This window comes from Cnephaeus nilssonii (genome assembly GCF_951640355.1).
Source record: "Cnephaeus nilssonii genome assembly, chromosome: 1".
NCBI lineage: Eukaryota > Metazoa > Chordata > Mammalia > Chiroptera > Vespertilionidae > Cnephaeus > Cnephaeus nilssonii.
In genome coordinates this window covers 3,596,320-3,618,733 of record NC_137072.1, presented here as the reverse complement: position 1 = coordinate 3,618,733, position 22,414 = coordinate 3,596,320, and the positions used below count along the sequence as shown (strand labels likewise).

The 22,414-nt window shown below is 37.2% G+C and overlaps 1 protein-coding gene across 5 annotated transcripts in view; it reads left to right on the top strand.

Moving 5' to 3' along the window:
* LRRC49 (leucine rich repeat containing 49) overlaps positions 1-22,049 on the top strand; it is a 226,464-nt gene extending 204,415 nt beyond the window's left edge. For 4 of the 5 annotated variants that reach the window (XM_079771304.1, XM_079771303.1, XM_079771305.1 and 1 more), the window contains 3 exons: positions 480-589; positions 11,438-11,591; positions 21,469-22,049. In XM_079771304.1, coding sequence (XP_079627430.1) covers positions 480-589; positions 11,438-11,591; positions 21,469-21,672 — 468 coding nt within the window. In that variant the 3' untranslated portion in view covers positions 21,673-22,049. The remainder of the gene's footprint in view (positions 1-479; positions 590-11,437; positions 11,592-21,468) is intronic. The other variant, XR_013813530.1, reaches the window with a different exon arrangement.
* Positions 22,050-22,414: the final 365 nt, after the last annotated feature.

The window sequence follows — 22,414 nt, the reverse complement described above, 5'->3', positions numbered from 1 at the left end:
GAACAGGAGTGTCCTTGCTAGTCCAATGTTCTAACTCTTAGGCAGGGACAAAATTATCCTTATAGGAGCAAGATCTGAACAACACCTTATTGTACCTTTGAAACATTACTGAAATGAATCTATTTCATTGACACTTGGGAATTTCCCTCTACATCATTCTACCTCAAGAAGCTATAGGATTTCTAAAAAATTCATTAAGAATCTAAGGTGCCTCAGTATAATTCTCAGGAAATATAGCTTATAAGTCAGTGTAAACTCAACTTGTAGTCATCCTCCGTCACCATGAGCCACTTTTGTACATCTTCTAATTAAGCTCAGGGAAGGAAATGAAATGTCAATGAGAACTCTCTTCTTGTAGCCCAGGACAATGTACTTTCCTGAGCTAAAAAGAAAATACTTAATCTGGACATTTCTTTAGAATGTTGTATGAAGCTAAGAGACAGTGTCATTTTTGACCCATCTCCATTGTATATCTTCAGGTGACACAGAACGATATGATAATGGCTGAAAGACTCTTTGGAATCCTAGCTCATGTAGCATCTTCTGAGTTACCCCATTACCGTGTGATTTCAATTCTGGGTGATGCCAGGTAACCTTTAATTTCTATCATTTTCGTAGAATTACTGTTGCACTAGAAAAAGGAATAGATTCCACACACCTATTCACTCTGCCATTTATACATCTCACAGACATTTATCCTGATTTGTGGTTGGCCCTATTCAAAGTGTTGGGGACATAAAGATGAATAAAATAAAGTCCTCTTATGTGGTTATAAGCTAATAAATTAAAGATATAGATAAGAAATTATAATAAAACTAGATGCCAGGTGTGAATTCATGCACAGGTGGAGGCCAGCCAGCCTGCCCTGATGGGGGCTGATTAGGGCGGGGCTGGTGGAGGGAGGGGCTGTGGGAGGTTGGCCGGTGGGCCCCCCCCCATGGGGGTGGGCAAGCCAATCAAGGGTGGGGCCATCCAGGGGGAGAGCTGCAGGAGGTTGGGGGGGAGCATGGGATGATTGTGAATAGTGATAGGAAACGAAGCTAGAAAGATCGCGCCACAGTGCGCGTCATGGCAGTCGGTTGTTCTGGTCATTCCGTTGTTCCATCGTTCCAGGAACTTGGCTTTTATGTATAGAGATGTTTCAGGTGCTGTAAGAGGTCCATAAGAGCACAGGAGAGACTAACAGCATTTTGGAAGAACATTAGGGAAGGTGTCACGAAAGAGGTAACATTTCACCCAGTTTTTTAGGAATCAGTTGGAGTATTTCAGATAGAGGGTATGTGGGAGAGAGATCTGCAGAGGCACAGGAATTGGAGGTAATTCAGTATAATTGGAGCACGGGATGATTGTGAATGGTGCTGGGAAATGAAGCGAGAAAGATTGACGATGGTCTGATTTTGAGGAGCCCTGCAATCCATACAAAACAGAAGTGAAAACTTGTGCTTTGTAACTAAGCCCAACAATCGTGTGGTTAGACTTATGTTCTAGAAAGGCTGCTATTTGAGCAGACCTGGATGGAAGGAGTGGAGACCAATTGAGAGGCTAGTATATAGTCCTGGAGAGAGATTACGACGGCCTGAACTAAGACAGTGAGGCTGGAGAAGAGGATAATTTGAAAAATATTTAGAAGAGATGTACCTGACTGAATACACTCACTGACAGGATGTGGCATAGATGGAGGGAGAAAAATCAAGGATGATTTGCCAGTCATGATTCAGTTATAAGAGAATTCACTCTGACTAGAGTAAGTAGAAAATGATTAATATAAAAGGAATTAGTTGTCTACAAAATCATTACAAGGGTTGGAGAAACAGTCTTTAGACTGGGCCATCCCACCAAGGGAACTGCCACCTTTGCTACAATCAGGGAGCTGGGTGATCAGGAGACTGTTGTCCCAGCTGTGGGTTCCAGGATCATACCATTTGAACTACACTGGGAATCAGGAGGTTTCCCACTCCCTGCCCCAGAACCCCTGATGTAATTTACATCAACAAAACAGGTATCTTATGTGCTACCTGTACTTCCCCACTTAGCTCAGTTCTGATTTCAGATCTTAATCCAAGCATATCTAATTGGTGGAATCAAAATCCCATTGAAAACCTATAGAACCACTCTGAGAAACAAATACTGAGGGAGGGAAGGCTACAAAATTGACAGTGAATGCAACAAATAGGAAGCAATGAATTCAAGAAATGATAGGGAAAGAAACCAGTAAAAATTATAGTTGTCTAAAAATATTAATGCATGATGTAAAGAAATTTTAATAACCTGAGGATAAAAATCCAAGAAAATTCTAAGCAAAAGGAACTTAAACCTGTCAGGTTTCTTTCCCTGTTTAGGAGAAATAATAGGTATTAATTAACACCAGAAATAGATGGAAAAATATGTGTTTAACTGTGTGTTTTAAAATTTTAAGGGCTATCATTAGGGGGAAAAAAAAGATGTATAATTTCTAAATCACTAAAAGGAAAAGAAAACACTGATCAACAAAAAGCAGGAAAGGAAGTAAAACAGGAAACATGTCCATTATCACAATGAATATTAATGAATGAAATTATCCTATTAGTAGATAGTGGCTCTCAGATTGGATTAAAAATTGAGTTACAAATTTTTTTGAGAGATACCCCTAAAGAAAGCAATATATAAAGATTGAAATAAAGGAATGGAAAATACATAACAAGCAAATGCTGACCACAACAACAAACAAAAACAGGGGTATTAAAATTAGTGATAATAGAATTCTTGACACCAAAACTACAATCTGCCAAAGAAGATAATAATGTTAAACTTAATTTAACCAAGATAACAGCTTCTAAATACATTAAGAAATACAAGTATAGCCTGGCCAGTGTGGCTCAGTGGTTGAGTGTCTACCTATGAAGCAGGAGGTCACAGTTCGATTCCCAGTCAGGGCATATGCCTGGGTTGTGGACTTGATTGCCAGTAGGGACCATACAGAAGGTAGCTGATCAGTGGTTCTCTCTCATCATTGGTGTTTCTATCTCTCTCTCCCTCTCTCTTCCCCCTCCAAAATCAATAAAAAATATATTTAACAAAAGAGAAAAAGAAATTCAATTATACACTGTTAAAGTCACAGTTATTGTGGTAAATATTAAAAATAAAAAAGAATAATGAGGATTTGAATAACACAGTTAACACATTTTATCAAATAAATATACAAGTTGGGGCAAAATTAGGTTTATAGTTGTGAGTACACAAAACAGTTTATTGTTTTATTATTTTTTAATATGTTTTTATTGATTTTAGACAAAGAGGAAGGGAGAGGGAGAGAGAGAAAGAAACATTGATGCATCAACATCAATTGGCTGCTACCTGCATTCCCCATTGCTGGGGATTGAGCCCACAACCCAGGCATATGCCCTGACCAGGAATCGAATCAGGGACCTCTTAGTAAATCAGGTCGATGCTCAACCACTGAGCCACACCAGCCAGACTATTGTTGTATTATTATTAATTATTGTATTATTTTCCATACAAACTTCTGTAAATCTACTTTTTCCACAACCTGTATTTAAAAATTTTTCCCAGAACCTTATTCCCAATTCACTAGAAAACAAACAAACAAAAAAAGACTATTCAAACACCTAAGAAATATTTTGGAAAAAATTGAACATTTATTAAGCCCAAAGAAAAAATATACATATTTTTTTCCTTTGGGCTTAATAAATGTTCAATTTTTTCCAAATATATATACATATGTGTGTGTGTGTATATATATATATATATATATATATATATATACACACACACACATATATATATATATATATATATATATATATATATATCCCCTCAAAGGGTACACTCATACAGATCATTTTCTCTAATTATACTATCATAAAATAATGAGCCAAAAAGTATCGAGTTGGAATTGGAAAAACAAAGAAACAGGAGAAGCAAGTTCCCAGAAAGCAAAATATAAATGTCTTTAAACTTTAGAAAAGATGTTTACCTCAATCAAATTTATAGACATGAAAATTTTAAAACAATAAGATAACTTTGTGGAGAAAGACTAAAAGTTTGATAATGTACAGCATGATGAAACAGGATTCATATACACTATTAGTGTTAATGAAAATTGAGGCAATTTTTTTACAATTTAGCAATACCTAACAAATTTTTGTTAACTACATGCCCTTTGACTTAGTGATTTCACTTAAAGGAATATTATGCAGATAATATTTTCTACATGTGCACAAATGTGTGTGTCCAAGGAAATTTTATTGCAGCCAGTGTTTATAGTAGGGAAAATATGAAAACTCACTAAATGTCCATCAATAGAGGACCAATTACTTATAGCTCTAAAAATAGAGATTCAGATATGAAACAGTCTTTAATATGTTGTAGAAAGTAAATTGTATAGAACAATTGCATAAAATGCTACATTTTGTGAGAAATAGAACATGCATTTCAGAGATATCCTTGTGTCATTTAAAGTGTGTTCTTTTAAATGATTGTCCCCACAAGTTGAAGTGAGCACCCTAGGGTTTCAAAGTATGTAGAAGCTTGCTTTTTCTGTATATCAAATTATCTTTTTGGCTTTTGTTCTATTCTTTTTTTTGTTATTGCTCTTTTTATTATAGTTATTAAAAATTTTCAGAAAATAACCTTTTTGGGTTAAAGAATAAAATAAAACCAAAGTCACCTTGGCCAGTGTGGCTCAGTTGGTTGGGCGTTATCTCATGCACTGAAAGGTTGTGAATTCAATTCTTGGTCAGGGCGCATTCCTGGGTTGCAGGCTCAATCTTCCTGTAGGAGGCTTGCAGGAGGCAGCCAATGTTTCACTCTCACATCAGTGTTTCTCTCTATCTCCCTTTCCCTTCTTCTTTCTCTAAAAAATCAATTTAAAAATCTTTTAAAAAATAAAACCAAAGTCTTAGGTCACATATAAATGAATTTGACAAAAATACTATATGTCAAAATCTATGAGATGTGGCTAAAAGTGTACTGGGAGGAAATTATATATCTTTAATATATTTATTAGAAAATGAAGATTAGAAATTAATGAATGAGGCTTTTAATTCAGGAAGCTAGAAAATACCAGAATAAAATGAAATAAAATAAAGTAATTCATAAATATAACAGTAATTTTTAAAGAAATTAAAAAATGAACAGTTGTCCAGTAAAAGCAAAAATTCACTCTTTATAAAGATAATTTTCTAAGAAAAATCTAAGAGCTCAACTATTAAATGTTTTTGAACTAGTCAAAATGTGCACCACTTCAGCATTCAAAAATAATTAACATTTCCTCATTACATTAATAAACTATTGAAAATAGTTTTAGAAAAGTATACTATTTATTCAAGCAATAAAAACTATAAAACACCAGGAAATAAAAGTATACTATTCAAGCAATAAAAAGTATAAAACCACAGTGAAATTAGGAATAAAAAAGTCTAAGAAATGGAGAGATGTGCTTTTAATGATTTCTGAAACTTAATAGTAAAAATATGCAAACTTATTTGAATTAATTCACAAATTTACTAAATTCCCAATGAAAAATCTTAATGAGAGTACTCAATAAACCAAACAAGATGAATTTGTATCTTAGGAAGGCATTCATTATCCCAAATTTTAAAAACTACTCTACTATACTTTCTAATACTTTCATAAAGTTTGACACATTTTGCTCATAAAAATTTAAAAGTTTTATACAATAAAAGCCATAATAAGGTCAAAAGACAAGCATACAGGGAGAATATATTTTCAACATATTTAACAAATTTTGAAAGAAGTTCTATAAATTTAATAAGAAAAAGACAACATGATAGGAAATAAAATCAAAGTATATAAATAGAGAATTTATAATGACAAATGGCCAAATAACATAAGAAAAGATGAAATTAACTTGTAATTAGGGAAATAAAATTAAAATGATGAGATATTTTTTGCCAATGAGATTGACTTAAAATTTTAAACCAATAATATCAAGGATTTATTAGTATTCAAGGAAATGTACACTCTACTGTTAGCAAAAGTATAACTTGGAGGAGGTAGTTTGGCAGTATCTCTCTTATTTCTGAATGCAGAAATTCTTGGTCAGGGCGCATTCCAGGGTTGCAGGCTCAGTCTTCCTGTAGGAGGCTTGTACTACAGACACAACTTACTGTAAAGCACACATAGTGGCATGAATGATATGTGTACAAGAGGCTGCCATTGCTTTATTGTTTGTAGTAACCCAACTTTGGAAAGTAACTAAATGCCGAATGATAGCGAAAACTAAATCATGATACTTTTATACTGTGGGTGTAGTATCTACATGAGACTACCTACAATGATACTACCTACATTATAGATTAAGGTATATAGAGAGTAAGGTAGGTCTGTTCTGGCATGAAATAATCCAGAGGCAGACAGTTAATTAAATAAAATAAGGCATAAAACAATATTTATGTTATGACCCACTGCTATTATAAAAAGCAACAAATTAAATATATATACAGAAGCATAAAAAGGAAGCTTTAAAAAATAGACACCTAGATGGAGGTGGATGTTGAAATGGTGGTGGAATAGTTGAAAAGTGGTGTTCAAGTTTAACTCTGTGCATGTTTGTACAATTTGAAACTTTTCATTGAGATATCGGACTTGCTTTATGAAAATGATGAGTTAGATTGTTTTGATGATTAAAAACAACTAAAAATGCTGGATAAAACTTTTAAAAGCTCCATAAAAGTATTGAAGAGATGACAATATATAACAAAATTATTAAGCTAATATCTATGGGGAAAAGAACATTGAGAATGTGAGCACACAGACTATGTTTACCTCAAGGCATTTCAGGGAAACTTAAATTTGGGGACTTTCAGCTACAAGAAAGGAATGATAAAAAATCACAGCCCAGGACCCCATCTGAAATGGTGAATATAAATTGAGATCTTCCCAATTTACGGTGAAACCCAAATGGCTACATCATCAAGGTGAAGGTTATCAGAAATAAACCTTTCTTTCTCTCCCCACTCTCAAGGTTTTACAAGAAAAGTTGCCTTGGCTTGAGCAGAAAAGTGGCAAAGTTGTCTGTAAGAAGTGAAAAATACAATAAAAAATTTAAAACTTAAGAGATTTAACAGCCAATTAGATACAGTAGAAAGGAGAATCATTGGGGCATATTTGAAGCTCAGAAATGTAATGGTGTTTTATATTCACAATTTTGTATTCATGTTTAAAAAAAGAGACAATAAAGTTATAGATGCTTCAGTCTCCACAAAGTCTGTATCTGGCTTTGATTGGAATAATTTGAAATATAAGTTTTATAAAAATAAAAAAGAAAAGAAAACCTGTAAATTGGGAAATAGGCTAGTGGAATTTGTAGAATGCATCCCAAAGAAAAAGAAGAACAGAGAAATAAGTTAAGAAATATTAAGATGGAGTGAATTAGAAGATTTAACATATGTTGACTGGACTTTCAAAGAAAGATACAACAGAGAGTAAAGGATATTCTCTGTTGTATCCACATCAACAAATAATTTCACAACAGAAGTAGTGAAAGCCACAAGATAGAATAACAAATGATATAATTTAAAATACTAAAGGAAACGAATTTCCAACCTGGAATTCTATATACAACAAAAATGTTCTTCAATAATGAAGATGAAATAGACATATTAAAACAAAATAATAAAAGCAAGACCCAAGAGATTTCCCACCAGTATCCTTGCACTAAAAGAAATAATAAAGTGCCCTAGCCGGTTTGGCTCAGTGGCTAGAGTGTCAGCCTTCAGACCAAAGGGTCCCGGGTTCGATTCTGGTCAAGGGCACGTACCTTGGTTGCAGGCTCCTCCCCTACCCAGGCCCTGGTCGGGCTTGTGCAGGAAGCAACCAGTTGATATATTTCTCTCACATTGATATTTCACTCTGTCTTTCCCTCTCTCTTCCACTCTCTCTAAAAATCAATTGAAAAATATCCTCAGGTGAGGATTAAAAAACAACAACAAAAAAAAACCCAGTAAACAAACAAACAAAAATAATAAAGCTTGTTGAGCCCAGATAGTAGGTCTGATGTTCAAGAAGAACAAGGGAAGTATTAAATTTGTGGGATAAAGCTAAATGAATATTGACTGTGTAAAGCAACAACAACAACTTATAGTGGAGTTTAAAAATATAGAAATAACCCTGGCTGGTGTAACTCAGTTGGTTGAGCATCAGCCCATGCACCAAAGGGTGCTGGTTTGATTCCTTGTAAGGGCACATGCCCAGTTGTGGGCTCGATCCCCATTGTGGGGTGTGCAGGAGGCAGCCAATCAATGTTTCCCTCTCACACTGATGTTTCTCTCCCTTTCTCTAAAAATCAATAAACTATTATTAAAAATATCTTATATATATATATATATATATATATATATATATATATATATATATATATAACACTACAACAGTAGTATATATTAGAAAAGAGTTAATGGGGATACAGTATTCTAGATTCTTGTATTGCATAAGATGGAGATACAGTAATTAACTTTAGATGTCAGTACTTTTAAGAGTGCATGTGTAGCTTCTGTGGTAACCAAAGAATAAAAGAATATATAGCTTCCAGACTAGTAAGGGTAGGGGTGGGAAGATGGGGAGAAGAAAAATAGAAAAAGTATGGAACACGTGAGTCAAATAGAAAAGAAAATGTCAAATTTAATCTAAATATTACTATATCAGCACTTACATTTGTACCAAAAATCAATGGCTTAAAACAAAACATCTCCCCTTTTTCCCCCTCTCCCCAGTCTCCAGGTCAGCTGGTGGTTCTTCTGCTCTCAGCCAGTTTCCTCATGCATCTATAGTCACCTGTGGTTTGGGTAGGCACCACTGCTGATCTAGCCTAGCTCTATCATTTGTTTGGGGGTTGGCTGACTATATGCTGGCCTAAGAAGGCCCTTAATTGAGAAAACTTGTCTCTGCTCACATGGTCTGTAATAGTCCAGAAATCTCTGCTCCACATGATTTGTTTTTATGGCAGAGGCAAAGTCTGGAGAGCGAGTGGAAACATGTAAGACCTCTGGAGGCCTAGGTTAAGAACTGATACGCTGTTCTTTTCCACATTCTATTGGTCAAAGCAGTCAGAGCAAATGTAAGGGACTTGGAGGTAGACTTTACCTAACTGCAGAATCACATTGTAAAGGGCGTGGATTCAAGGAAGCTATTAATTAGGACCATCAGTATAACCAATCCACCTCAATGATAAATGCACATGTACTAGATGTACTGGTTAAAAGCCAGAGATCGTGAGACTGAATAAAAAGTGAAGTTCAATTTTATGTTATTACAGGAGACACGTCTGAAACATAAGGTTATATAAAGTTTGAAAGTAAAAAAGTGGGGGAAAATAGACAACACCAATACTAACCAGCATAAATACAGAAATAAACTGTTGTTGAAGACTAAATAGACTAATGTTAAAAGCAAAAATAGAAATATAAAGAGGACCATTTCAAAATAATAGGTTCAGTTCACCGGGAATATAATGATAAATCTGCTAATTTAATTTGTATGCATCCATCAGCATAGCCTTAAAAACTTCTAAGCCAAAAGTTGACAACACTGCAAATTTGAGAAGTTTTCATATACCTCTGCGCAATTAATAGAAAAAAAATGAAATAGTTTAACAACATGATTTACAATTTGACTTAATGGACATTTAGAGAATATTGCCCCGAACAACTGTAGATTGTACATTATTTTCAAGCTTACATGGAATATTTATAAAAATTAACCAAATACTGTTCGTAAAGCAAATGTCAACAGATTCAAATTAAGGAACACTTCTAAATAACCCACAGGTTAAAGACAGTTTCATAATGGAAATTTGAAACTACTTTGAAATGAAATATAATAAAAATACAACATTTCAAAACTTGTGGGATCAAGTTACCATGGTACTAAATGGGAACATTTTAGCCCTGAAATGAATATAATAGGAAAGAATAAAGCCTGAAAATGAATAAGCTAAACATTGTATCTAAAGAATTTAGAGAACAGCAAAATAATTCTGAAGAGTTAAAGAAATAATGACATTAAAAACAGAATTAATGAAAAGTTGGTCATTTGAAAAGACTAATAAAAGTGATATAAAATGTATGTTTACATTGCTTTTGTAATTAAAAATTAATAAAGAAAATAAATGCAGATAAAGACCTTTTTTCTTTATAAAAGTCAGAGTATTATACTATCTAAATATCCAATAATTTTCATTAAAATTATTAAATTTTAAAAATATGTTTAGAGAGAGAGGGAGAGGGAGAGAGAAAGAGATAAACATCTATGCGAGAGAGAAACATTCATTGGTTGCCTCCAGTATGTGCCCCTACTGGGAATTGAACCTGCAACCTGGGTATGTGCCCTAACTGGGAATCGAATCTGTGACCCTTCTGTGCACGGGACGATGCTCCAACCAACTGAGCCACATAGGCCAGGGCAAAATTATTAATTTTTAATGACATGGAAAAAATGTATTGTGTAACACTAAGTGAAAAACAGTGTACAGAATTGGATGTTTAGTATGATTTTAACTTTTTACAAAAATTTTTAGAAAAGGCCTAAAGAGAAATATGTCAAATGTGAACAATGTTATAGATTTATATAGAGATTTATGTGCTATAGTTTATGAGTGATTTAGCTTAAAATAGTTTAATTTCTTTATACTATTCAAAAATTTGTATTCCTTACAATTTCTCAAATGATTGCTTTTCACCTTTAAATTGGAAAATGGAACAAATTTTAAAAGAAATGTTTTTCTTCTGCCCCTAGTCCTAAGTTCACAGTAAAGTAGTAATACCACTTCATATATAGACACTCGAAGTGGTGGAAACCAGAAGCACTCTGGATTAGGCTTATGGGTCTGTAAGTGATACTATGAGCACAGTTTATGTTCTTCATCTTAATCAAATGAGGCTCCTCTCTCATTATTTACCTCCTATTGAGATCTGGCACTGATATGCTAACAGTTGGAAGTTTTTGTTTTGATTTTCTCTGAACTTAAACCAGTATCCAATTCCATGTTCTAGCTATTTATAATACTACTGAGCTGCCTAGTGGGATTTATGAGGTATTTGTGTGCCTTATAAGAGGGTAACTAACATGTTTTATGGAATATAAAGACTTCGAAAGTTTGGTCTACCACATCTTTAATTGGGTTGTTTTGTGCTCTGTGATTACTGAATTTTTGTATTGATTTTTTTTAATGTTGAGTCTTTTTCACTTTAGAAATGCTTGAGACATGTTTATATTGATGATTGGTAGTTATGAAACAAGAATTTGTGTTGAATAGCTTAATTAGTAGAAAGATTGGAGCACTGAAATGAGCTCAAGGAAATAATTAACTCAAACTCATAAAACATTCAAAAGAATATATGTTCCCCACTGAAACAAAATAAAAAATGGACATTTGTTAATCTGTTAAGTGACTCTGTATCTCTCTACTGTCTTTCTGTAGGAAGAAGCAATTCCGCTATCTGCAAGAAACGAAGGGGAAAAAACATGGTATTGTTAATGAAGAAAATAATGATAGCAAAAGATTTGTAGGAGAAAATACAAATCGTGCTATGCTAAATTATACCACAAGAGACTTTTATAATGAAAAGCTAGAGGTAAAACTACCATTGATTTTTGGAATCTAGTGTCTGGGTATATCCCACATGGCTTAGGACTTGGAGGTTGTACATTTCTCCCTCAAATAGTCAAGATAACCTTTTAGTGTTGTTACTGTCTGGAATGTTAGCCAGCCTTAAATATACAGAGATGAGGAAAGTAGGCACCATGGCATTAGGAAGAAGTAGAGCCTATAGTTCCAATATCTTCATTTCTGCAGAAAAAGAATCTTCAAAAGAAATCTGAATGGTGACAAGAGAATATTTGACTTTGGATGATGGTCACACAGTACAATATCAGATCTTATAACATAGAGACCTACACCTGAAACCTATATGTTCATATTGACCAATGTTGCCCCAATAAATTTAATAGACAAACAAAAAAAGAAATAAATCTGTATCAAAAATCTAGACCAAAGTAGGACCAAAGGTCCTACTTAAAAGAAAAGGGATATAGATTTTGCTGTGAATACTTAACTAGCCCATGCCAGACTGGCAGGGGACACATTTCTGTTCCCTTTGCTTGAGTCCTTGGTGTTTTAATTCACTTCTTTTAATCTTCTACACGATTAACTTCTGTATTCTGTGTGTGTGTGTGTGTGTGTGTGTGTGTGGTTAGATAATCATATATTTTACATAGTGGTCCCCCTGATACTTCAAGTAACCCCCCCCCCCCCCCCCGCCGGCCCGTACATAGCAATTACAATATATTTTTTTCCTCCAGTGAATTCTCCCTGGCCACTCCCACCCCCCAGCACATGCCCTCACCCCCCTAGTGTTGTGTCCATTGGAAAAGGTTCAATCAAAGAACTTCTATATTCTTAATCATATAATACTAGAGGCCCAGTGCATGATTTAATCATGCACCTGGTGCACCAGCTGGCTGGCTGTCCGCTGGTGCCCCAGGCCTTCCAAAAGCCTCCGGCGCGGCGGAGGCTTTCGAAAGGCCTTGTGCCGGAGCAGACAGACAGCCAGCTCCCCCGCTTTGGCTTTTGATCGCGGGGGAGCTGGCTAGCTGTCTGTCCGCTGGTGCCCCAGGCCTTCCGAAAGCCATGGCACAGCGTCCTGCTGGCCCAATCAGCTACCCCGGCCACCCTGAGTCCCGCCCTCTGCGCCTCCTGCTGGCCCAATCGTGGGCGTAGCGGAGTGATGGTAATTTACATATTACCATTTTATTATGTAGGATAATTTTCACCTGTTCTGTTTCCACTGTAACTACAAAGGCAAAATGTCCAGAGGTTTATTGGGAGGGGGAATGAAGTGTTAGGGTGCTGCATGGACTACAACGAAGAAAAGCATGCAGTTTCTGCCTTGATGGAGCTCATAAAAAAGCTGAGGAAACAAGTCATCTAATTAACAATAGAATGTTAGATTGATTCTACAAGAGATTTTGAGGGAACTAATGGGCAAAAGAATAAGACAAAAAGATCAGGTAACATTGAGCACCTATGACTTATGTGCAAGGCACTATATATAAAATTAGATACAGATACATCATTTAGATCTAAATCTAGATATACTAGTAGATATAGAATAAGTGTCATAGATATATAAAATTTGAAGTGAAATAGGCAAGTAGTTTTCAAATGTGTGTGTTTTTTAACAGCTATGGGACTCTATTCAAAACATATTGTAGCTAAAAAACCACTATGTCAAAACAAAGCAAGACAGCAGAGCTGCTGTTGTTGCAGAGGGAAAGTAAGGGGTTCCAAGCTTCATTTGATTGGATCTCCTATTCTTTTCCTTTCCCTGCATTTCACCCCAATCCTCAAGCATCTCTTTGGAACCCATAGGGCTCTGTGGATCATAGCTTGAAAATCACCTGAAAACTCAATGTATTTAACAATCCTATCTAATAAAAGAGTGATATGAAAATGGACTGTCACTCCAACACACAAGATGGCCGCCCCCATGTGGACACAGATGGCTGCCACAAGATGGCCGGCAGTGGGGGGCAGTTGTGGGTGATCAGGCCTAGAAGAGAGGGCAGTTGGGAGGGACCAGGCCTGCAAGGGAGGGCAGTTGGGGGCGATCAGGCCTGCAGAGGAGGGCAGCAGGGGAGGGTAGTTGGGGGCAACCAGGCCTTCAGGGGAGGGCAGTTAGGGGTGACCAGGCCAGCAGGGGAGGGCAGTTAGGGGCATTCGGGCCGGTAGAGGAGCAGTTAGGGGGTAATCAGGCTGACAGGCAGAAGCATTTGGGGCAATCAGGCAGGCAGGCAGGAGAGTGGTTGGGAGCCAGCAGTCCTGGACTGTGAGAGGGATGTCCGACTGCCCGGTTAGGCCCGATCCTTGTGGGTCCCAAATTGGAGAGGGTGCAGGCTATACTGACGGACATGTGCACCGGGCCTCTAGTATTTTTATAGCATCTTAAAAGATGTTCAGATTTTACTTTCAATTCTTCTAGTGCAAGAAAGGTCACTGCTTCATGATGTAACTGTATATCACTGAACAACTCTAACTATGAAGAAATTCTTACCCAAATTAAGCTGATAACTTTCATTTAATGATTCTAGTACTGCTTTGTGTCAAAAAGAGAACAAGTCCCTTTCTTAAGAAAACTCTTCAAATACTTAGTCAGCTAATCTTCTGTCTCATTTTAATTCTGTCTACATTTATACTTTTGCTCATTCAAAAATCATGTTGAGCACCTATCACATGTAATACTTGGGCTGTAAGAAGTTCCTGTGTTAGCCTCATGGATCTTACATTCTAATAGAGGAGATGGACATACACAAGGATAATAACAAATCAGTATATCAAGAGAGTGCAGGAGGGATGGCTGACCCAGGTCAAAGAAGGCTTTCTAAAGAAGGAGCTTCCTGGTGTCAGTCTTACAGGGTAAAGCAACTACATACCAAAGGGAAGGCAATGCTGGCAGAGAGAACAGTGGGGATAAAAGGCATAGACGTATAAGGAGGTGAGGAAAGGGCCAGGCACTAGAAGCAGTTTAGTGCTGTTGGAGCCCAGAGACTGAGGAAGACGTTAAAAGATGAGCCTGAAAGGTGGTGGGAGGGCTACAGGAAAGAGACTGATGAGGGGTTTCCTGATTTTGTCAGAAAAGGAAAATGAAAGCCAAGCTGTCAGGATTATGAGTCCTTCTCTTCCTGAAAGCAGTTGTTTTAATGAGTCAAAAATTAATACAATTTCTAAAAAAGACATTTAGAAAAATATGAAAGCTGCATTCAAAACAAGGACAGTTTCATAGAGAAATCTACCAACTCTTTAAGAAGCAGACAATTCCAGTGATTTTTAGATTGTTCAAAAGCACTGAGAAATAACATCTTTACATTTTTTCAAGGTTGCCAGGATAACACTGATTTCAAATGTTATGTCAGGATTGCACAGAAAAAGAAAAGCCAGACCAGATACCTAAGAATATTAATGTTACAAAAGTCCTTTTAAAATGTTATCAATCAAAATATAGCAGAACATTAAATGAATAACAAACACTATAGCCAAGTGCAATTTATTCTAGCAAATTAATAGATCTAAAGTGAAAAATTGTGATGATTTCTATAGGTATTGAAAAGGCATTTCACATAACTGAACACCCATTTTAAGTTTTCTTTAAATAGAGTAGAATAACTAGAAATTGGATAGTAAAAATCATGCATGATGTGGAAGCTCTAGGAACATTCGCATTAGTGGAGGCAGAATTCTGACTGAGAGGGCCTCCACAATTCCTACCCCCTGGTATTCACACTCTGGGACTATCTCCTCCACTGAGTGCAGGTAAAACCTCTGACTTGCTTCTAAGGGTAAGGGAATTGTGCAGATATAATTAAGATATTTGAGTTAGTAAAAATAGATGATCCTGGATGAGCCTGACCTAATCAGGCAATCGTTTAAAAAGGGATTCAAGATTTCCCTGAGAGAGTCTCCTATAGGCCTTAAAGTAATAAGCTCCCATATTTTGAGAAGGTCACATGGAAAAGAACTGCGAGAAGCTTCTAGAGAGCAGCTGCCTGCTGACAGCCCACAAGAAAATGAGACTTCAGTCCAACAACTGCAAGGAAATGAATTCTGCCACAGCTACTTGAGCTTAGAAGAGGACTCCAAGCTTCAGAAAAAGAAGCCTGGCCAACACCTTGTGATGTCCTGAGCAGGCCTCAAGCTCAGCCATGCCTGGACTGACACATGGAAACTTGTGAGATAATAGATGTGTGTTGTTTTAAGCCAGTTTGAGGTGATCTGTGCACAGCAATAAACACCAATGCTTTACTGAAGTCAGAATCAAGACAAGCGTGTCCAATATCACCATTATTATTTATCAAAGCAAATAATACAGTTAGACCAGAGAAAGAAATCATTGGTAACTTAACAGGAAGAGAGTGAATTTATTATTTTCAAATATTATTGAATACCCGGGAATCCCAAGAGAATTAATTGAGAAACTATAAAAAACTGTTAGAAGATTCAGTAATGGAGCAGGAATCAACAGCTTCCATATATATAAATAACAACGAAAAAGTAAATATATTGGAGGAAAGACACACAGTAACAGCACAAAAAGATAAAATACCTAGTAAGAAACTAACTAATAAATATGCAAGTAGTTTTCAAATGTGTGTGTTTTTTAACAGCTATGGGACTCTATTCAAAACATATTGTAGCTGAAAAACCACTATGTCAAAACAAAGCAAGACAGCAGAGCTGCTGTTGTTGCAGAGGGAAAGTAAGGGGTTCCAAGCTTCATTTGATTGCATCTCCTATTCTTTTCCTTTCCCTGCATTTCACCCCAATCCTCAAGCATCTCTTTGGAACCCATAGGGCTCTGTGGATCATAGCTTGAAAATCACCTGAAAACTCAATGTATTTAACAATCCTATCTAATAAAAGAGTGATATGAAAATGGACTGTCACTCCAACACACAAGATGGCCGCCCCCATGTGGACACAGATGGCTGCCACAAGATGGCCGGCAGTGGGGGGCAGTTGTGGGTGATCAGGCCAGTAGGGGAGGGTAGTTGGGAGGGACCAGGCCTGCAAGGGAGGGCAGTTGGGGGCGATCAGACCTGCAGGGGAGGGCAGTTAGGGGTGACTGGGCTGGCAAAGGAGGGCAGTTGGTGGTCAGGCTGGCAGGGGAGGGCAGTTGGGGGGGGGGGGCCCTGATTCTACCACTGATAGATCTTACTTTAGTCCCTTAATCACTCTCTCTTGACTCACAACCCAACATTCCTTCATGTATACCATATATTCTCCCTCTCCACTTCTTGAAAAAATTTTAAATCTCTGTAGCACAAAGTGCTCACTCTCTCTTCTCTACATACCGGGGGAGTTCATTGAAATGAGTTTCTCACAAATGAGGGTAGGCAGACGCTTTCATTGTACATATGACATGCACAATTATACATATGACATGCATAATTCTGTCGGTTTGTAATTGCCCATCCATTCTCCTGATTCATTCTAAAAAAAGACTTATGATGGATGTCGAATCAGAGAGCTAAAAGGGACTCTAGAATCCAATCCTGTCCTTAGACAGATGAGGCCAACTGGAAACAGGACCGACCACATGGTAAGTTACTGACAGAGCTGCTTCCAGAACTCAGACCCCTTATTCCTGACCTTGGACTCACAGTGTATCATGCCGCTCTCCGAAGTCTGCTTGGCCACCTAGTCACTAGGTCCTAGGCAAAAGGGCTTTCTTCTCAGAACACTGGTTGTATCTGCTGTCTCATCTCATTCAGCACTTACTGTTTCATCTTTTTAAGTTAGCTTTTCGTATGTTTAGGCCATCTCTCCAACTAGACTGCAGTTCCTTCGAGGACTAGATTAGGGATTTCTCTAGGCAAATAGTAGTAGATGATGTCTGATCCTGATCAAGTTTCTCAACTTGTATTGACCTTAGTTTCCTATTTATAAAATGGAGATACGGATTAAATCCCAATACAATATCATTATAGTTAAACTCGCTCTACAACAAATCCCACCGCTGGCCTACTTTTCACCTCTAACCATCTTCATGACAACATTTTAGTTCAATAAAATAATATAAACAATATTGTATATAATTCATCTCATCAGGATTGGACTTATAGAATTGGACTTGCTTTATGAACCACACAGGGATATTGTGGGATGGAAAACAAGTACACGAAAGCATTTGAGAATGGGAAGAGCATTATTCATAGAGCAACGACAGCTCCTTACCGGGCATGGCGAGAGAGGTATTGCTGACGTGCTTAGCAGGATCATTCTGGATGGGCAGAGGGCGTGTGCTGGCAGGCACCAGACGAGTTTTAGAGTGCACTACATGGAGATGCAGAGTAACTGGCTTAGAGGAGAGAAGAGATGAAGTGAAAATGCTTTCAAACACAGTCACTAGGTTATTACAACAGATACATTTCTATATCAACATGTTTGTGAAGAAGAAATGGAAAAAACTATAGCAGAAAATTTTAAAGCACCAAAAATTGCACTATGCCAATTATGAAAAGTTTGTTTCTGTTTGTATTATGTATAAATTATTTAACAAGCTACATCATTTAAAACTTCTTTAAACTTTTGTTATACCTAAATTACTATCACATTTTTTCACCTTACTACCAGAACTTTATCTTTTTAAAAAATATATGTTTTTATTGATTTTTAGAGAGAGAGGAAGGGAGAGGGATAGAGTGATAGAAACATCAATGAGAGAGGAGTATCATTGATCAGCTGCCTCCTGCACGCCCCCTACTGGGGATCGAGCCCACAACCAGGGCATGTGCCCTGACTGGAAATTAAACCAGCAACCTCTTGGTTCCTGGGTCAATGCTCAACTGCTGAGCCACATCAACTGGGCTATCTTTTTTTTTTTTTTTTTAATTCAAAATCATGTTGTAAGATACTCAGAAATCTGCAAGAGAGGCATTCACTAAATATGCTCTGTGTCTTGGACTTGTATAGATGCATTGCTCGTTGTGAAATAGTGTGCATTTCAGTTATTAATCTATGGTGATTCACACTTGTCTTTCTTCCTGGTGGGTAGTCCCTGTGTAGCCCAGATTTACTGAGTGTTAAAAGAGAGCAGCTAAATGCTGTTCTCATCAACAAGCTAACTTAGTGTAGGCGACTAAGTCCCGTCTATACTTCAGAGTTAGAGATACCAGGTTCATCGGAGAAGTTGCCAGCTGAAACCATTTTTTGTTTATTGCCCATCAAAATCTTTACATATTTTATGATAGGTCAACCAATGGCCTGTTGTTTTTAGCCTATGAACTAAATCAAATCAAGTTGACCCCTGAATGGTGAGTGATTATTTAGAAAACTCATGTCGTAAGAAAATTTCCAAAATGTGCTTCTATTAGGGAAAGTTAGTGACAATTGAGATTCATCATTAACTTACATTAATTAATCAAGACTATAAAATATATTTTTCCTAACTGCTATCGGTCAGTTGGTTGGGCATTGTCCCCAGCACCAAGAGGTCACTGGTTCAATTCCTGGTCAGGGCACATGCCCTGGTTTCGGGCTCGGTGTCCAGAATGGGGCATGCAGGAGGCATGATGATGTGTCTCTCTCATCAATGTTTCTTTCTCCCTTCCTCTCTAAAATCAATTTTAAAAAAAAAGTAAAATATATTTTGTTTTAAAAGTTGTAAAAATATGGAAAAGGAAGAGAAATAGAAAAAAAGAGGTAAAAACACTCATGGTCTCACAACACAAAAACTATCTTAATGACACTTTCATATATTTTCTTCCAATAGTTTTCTATATATTTTTCTAACTTTTTAATGAAAATTTCAAACGTACAGCAAGGTTGAAAGAATTTACAATAAACAACCATCTACCCAAACCTATAGTCTACTATTAACATTGTACTTGCTTTGTCACATATCTATGCATCTACCCATCATCTGTCCATCAAAATCCACCTTATATTTTAAATTTATTTCAATGTAATTGCAGACATTAGCATGCTTCTCTCTAAGTAATTCAGCATGCATATCATTAAAGTTCAGTGTTTTATATAGTTTCTTCTTTTGAGGTAAAATTTATATACAATGAAATACAAGTCTTAGGTGTATAATTGCTAAGTTTTGACAAATACATACACTCTTATAACCCAACCTCTATCAAAATTTCATTTTGCATTTTTTCTATGTAACATAATATATTTTCTTTCTTATTATAAATCTTTGTGAGTGTAATTTTTTTAATCACCCGAGGATATTTTTTCCATTGATTTCTCGAGAGAGTGGAAGGGAGGAAGGAGGGGGAGATAGAAAAATATCAACATGAGAGAGATACATCCATTAGTTGCCTCCCCCACTGGCACCTACCCAGGCTGAGGAACCTGCAACCAAAGTAGGTGCCCTTGACTGGGAATCAAACTGGCAGCCCTTCAGTCTGAGGGCCAGTGCTCTAACCATTGAGAAAAAACGGCCAGGGCTGTAAGTGTAATTTTAATGGCAATATCTTTTGATATTTTAAATTTAACATTTTGAGTTGGAGGTTTCAGTAGATGTTTTTCAATTAGTTAAACCTATTGTCTCATTGACATCTCTTTCCTTCTTTATTGATATGAATTGATCCCCGTATTATTCTGATTATCTGGCCTATTTCATTGATTTTTTCATATATATTATGACACTTTCCATCATCATGCCTTTATACTCGCCCAAAATATCAATATCCAAAATTAATGTTGAATTCCTGCATTAAACAAAATGGCTTTGTTTCAGCCTCTGGGATGAAACTGGGACCCAGTGCCCAAATATCCTTGGGTCCAAAGCTTCTACTGCTGTGTTTTGAAGATTTTTCAATTGTAGACTGCCAGACCCAGAAGTTGAGAAAAAGCACTGTTTCTTTCCTTCTTTCCTTCTTTCTTTCTTTCCTTCTTTCTTTCTTTCTTCCTTCTTTCTTTCTTCTTCCTTCCTTCCTTCCTTCCTTCCTTCCTTCCTTCCTTCCTTCCTTCCTTCCTTCCTTCCTTCTTTCTTTCTTTTCCTTCCTTCCTTCCTTCCTTCCTTCCTTCCTTCCTTCCTTCCTTCCTTCCTTCCTTCCTTCCTTCCTCCCTCCCTCCCTCCCTCCCTCCCTCCCTCTCCTCCTCCTCCTCCTCCTCCTCCTCCTCCTCCTCCTCCTCCTCCTCCTCTTCCTCCTCCTCCTCCTTCTTCTTGTGTGTGTGCCGCCCCTTTCTTTTTTTAAACTTTATTATTTACGCTATATTTTCCCCTGCCTTTGCCCTGCCCCACGTAGCCCCAGCTTCTACTCAGCCCTCCCCTTCCCTCTGGCCATCACCACACTGCTGTCTGTGTCCATGGGTTATGCATATGTGTTCTTTGGCTAATCCCTTCACCTTCTTTCATCCAGTCCCCCTCACTTCCCCTCTGACAGCTGTCAGTCTGTTCCATGTATCCATGCCTCTGTTCATATTTTGTTCATCAGTTTATTTTGTTCATTAGATTCCACATATAAGTGAGATAATATGGTATTTGTCTTTGACTGACTTATTACTGTTTCTTTCAAAGGCCAACTTATGGATTCCAGACTTGTATATATTTCCTCTTCTTCCTTGTACACTTTTTAAAATATATATATATTTATTGATTTCAGAGAGGGAGGAAGAGGCAGAGAGAGATAGAAATATCAAAGATGAGAGAGAATCATTGATCAGCTGCCTCCTGTACTCCCCCCACTGGGGATCAAGACTGCAACTCCCACAGAGTTGTCCAACGGAGGTAGGAGTGGGGTGGGAAGTAGGGAGCTCCCAATTGCTGACTTTTCTGAAGCACAGCTCTGTGTCCGGACTGTCCAGGAAAGTATTACTGCTGTCAGGTAGTGCTGCCCTGACAGGTGTTACTGTCTAGGAAAGTATTCAAGTTTCTCTGGTTCATTGTTGCTTTGGCTTTTGGATTAATTATGATTCAGTGCAGATTTTTCTTTTTTTAACAGGAAACAAAGGAAAAAAAGAAATTCTGCAAAATTTACATAGAGGACCTTGTGAAGGAAGCCACAGAAATCAACATGAAAAAAGAGGCTTTGCAGAAGCTTTGGCCACAGATGTTCATCGAGCTTGTTAGGGATGCAGTCTTGGAAACTCGCAACAAAAATTCCTATATGAAGCTTTGCCTACAGCAGATAGCTGACCAAAAATAGAAATGGCTTTATAGTTACAATTGATTTTAGCAGATTTTTGTTCTTGAAGGTCGAAAACATGTAGTTCAAACAAGTTAAGAAAACAACAACACTATCCTACAAACTAGGATGCATCACTATTCTCATAGTTCAAGTCAGGACGGAAAGAAGGAATGGAGAGAAAGGTGAGTTTCCTGTACGCGGTGACCAGACCACCGTGGGGAGCTGAGCAGGTGGAGCCAGCTCGGCTGGAGTGTTACTCAGGTTCAGCATGAGTTGATTCTACCATCTTTCAGCCGATAATTTCCAATTATTTGCCTTCCTGTTTTATGTCATGATTTCAAAGCCAAAAATATGTTCTTTTGTATAAGTTTATTATTAAACTTATTAATAAATTAGTAAACAAAGTATGTTCGCCTCATTATTCCAGTCAGAATTGTCATTTTCTTTATAGTTCCCCTTTTGCTGAGTCAGAGCCTTCTCTTCACTCAGGTGGGAAGAGGCCCTCATCTAGGTGTATCCCCTCGGGACACCACAGGAGATCCGAGGGCCACTGGGGGCAGGAAATATGAAAATGAGTCAAAACCAGCAGGAAGAAAATGCTTTGTTTTAAGGGACCCTTCGTGAATGTAAAATGCAGTTTCAATTCGGCTTCTCTGAAAGGTGTTTCCTTCTACTGTTAGCTATTCTTGGGCTCTTTTTTCTGGCAGGCTGTGTACCTGTAACTCAAGCACTAGGGATTTATGGGTGAATGGTTCCAATT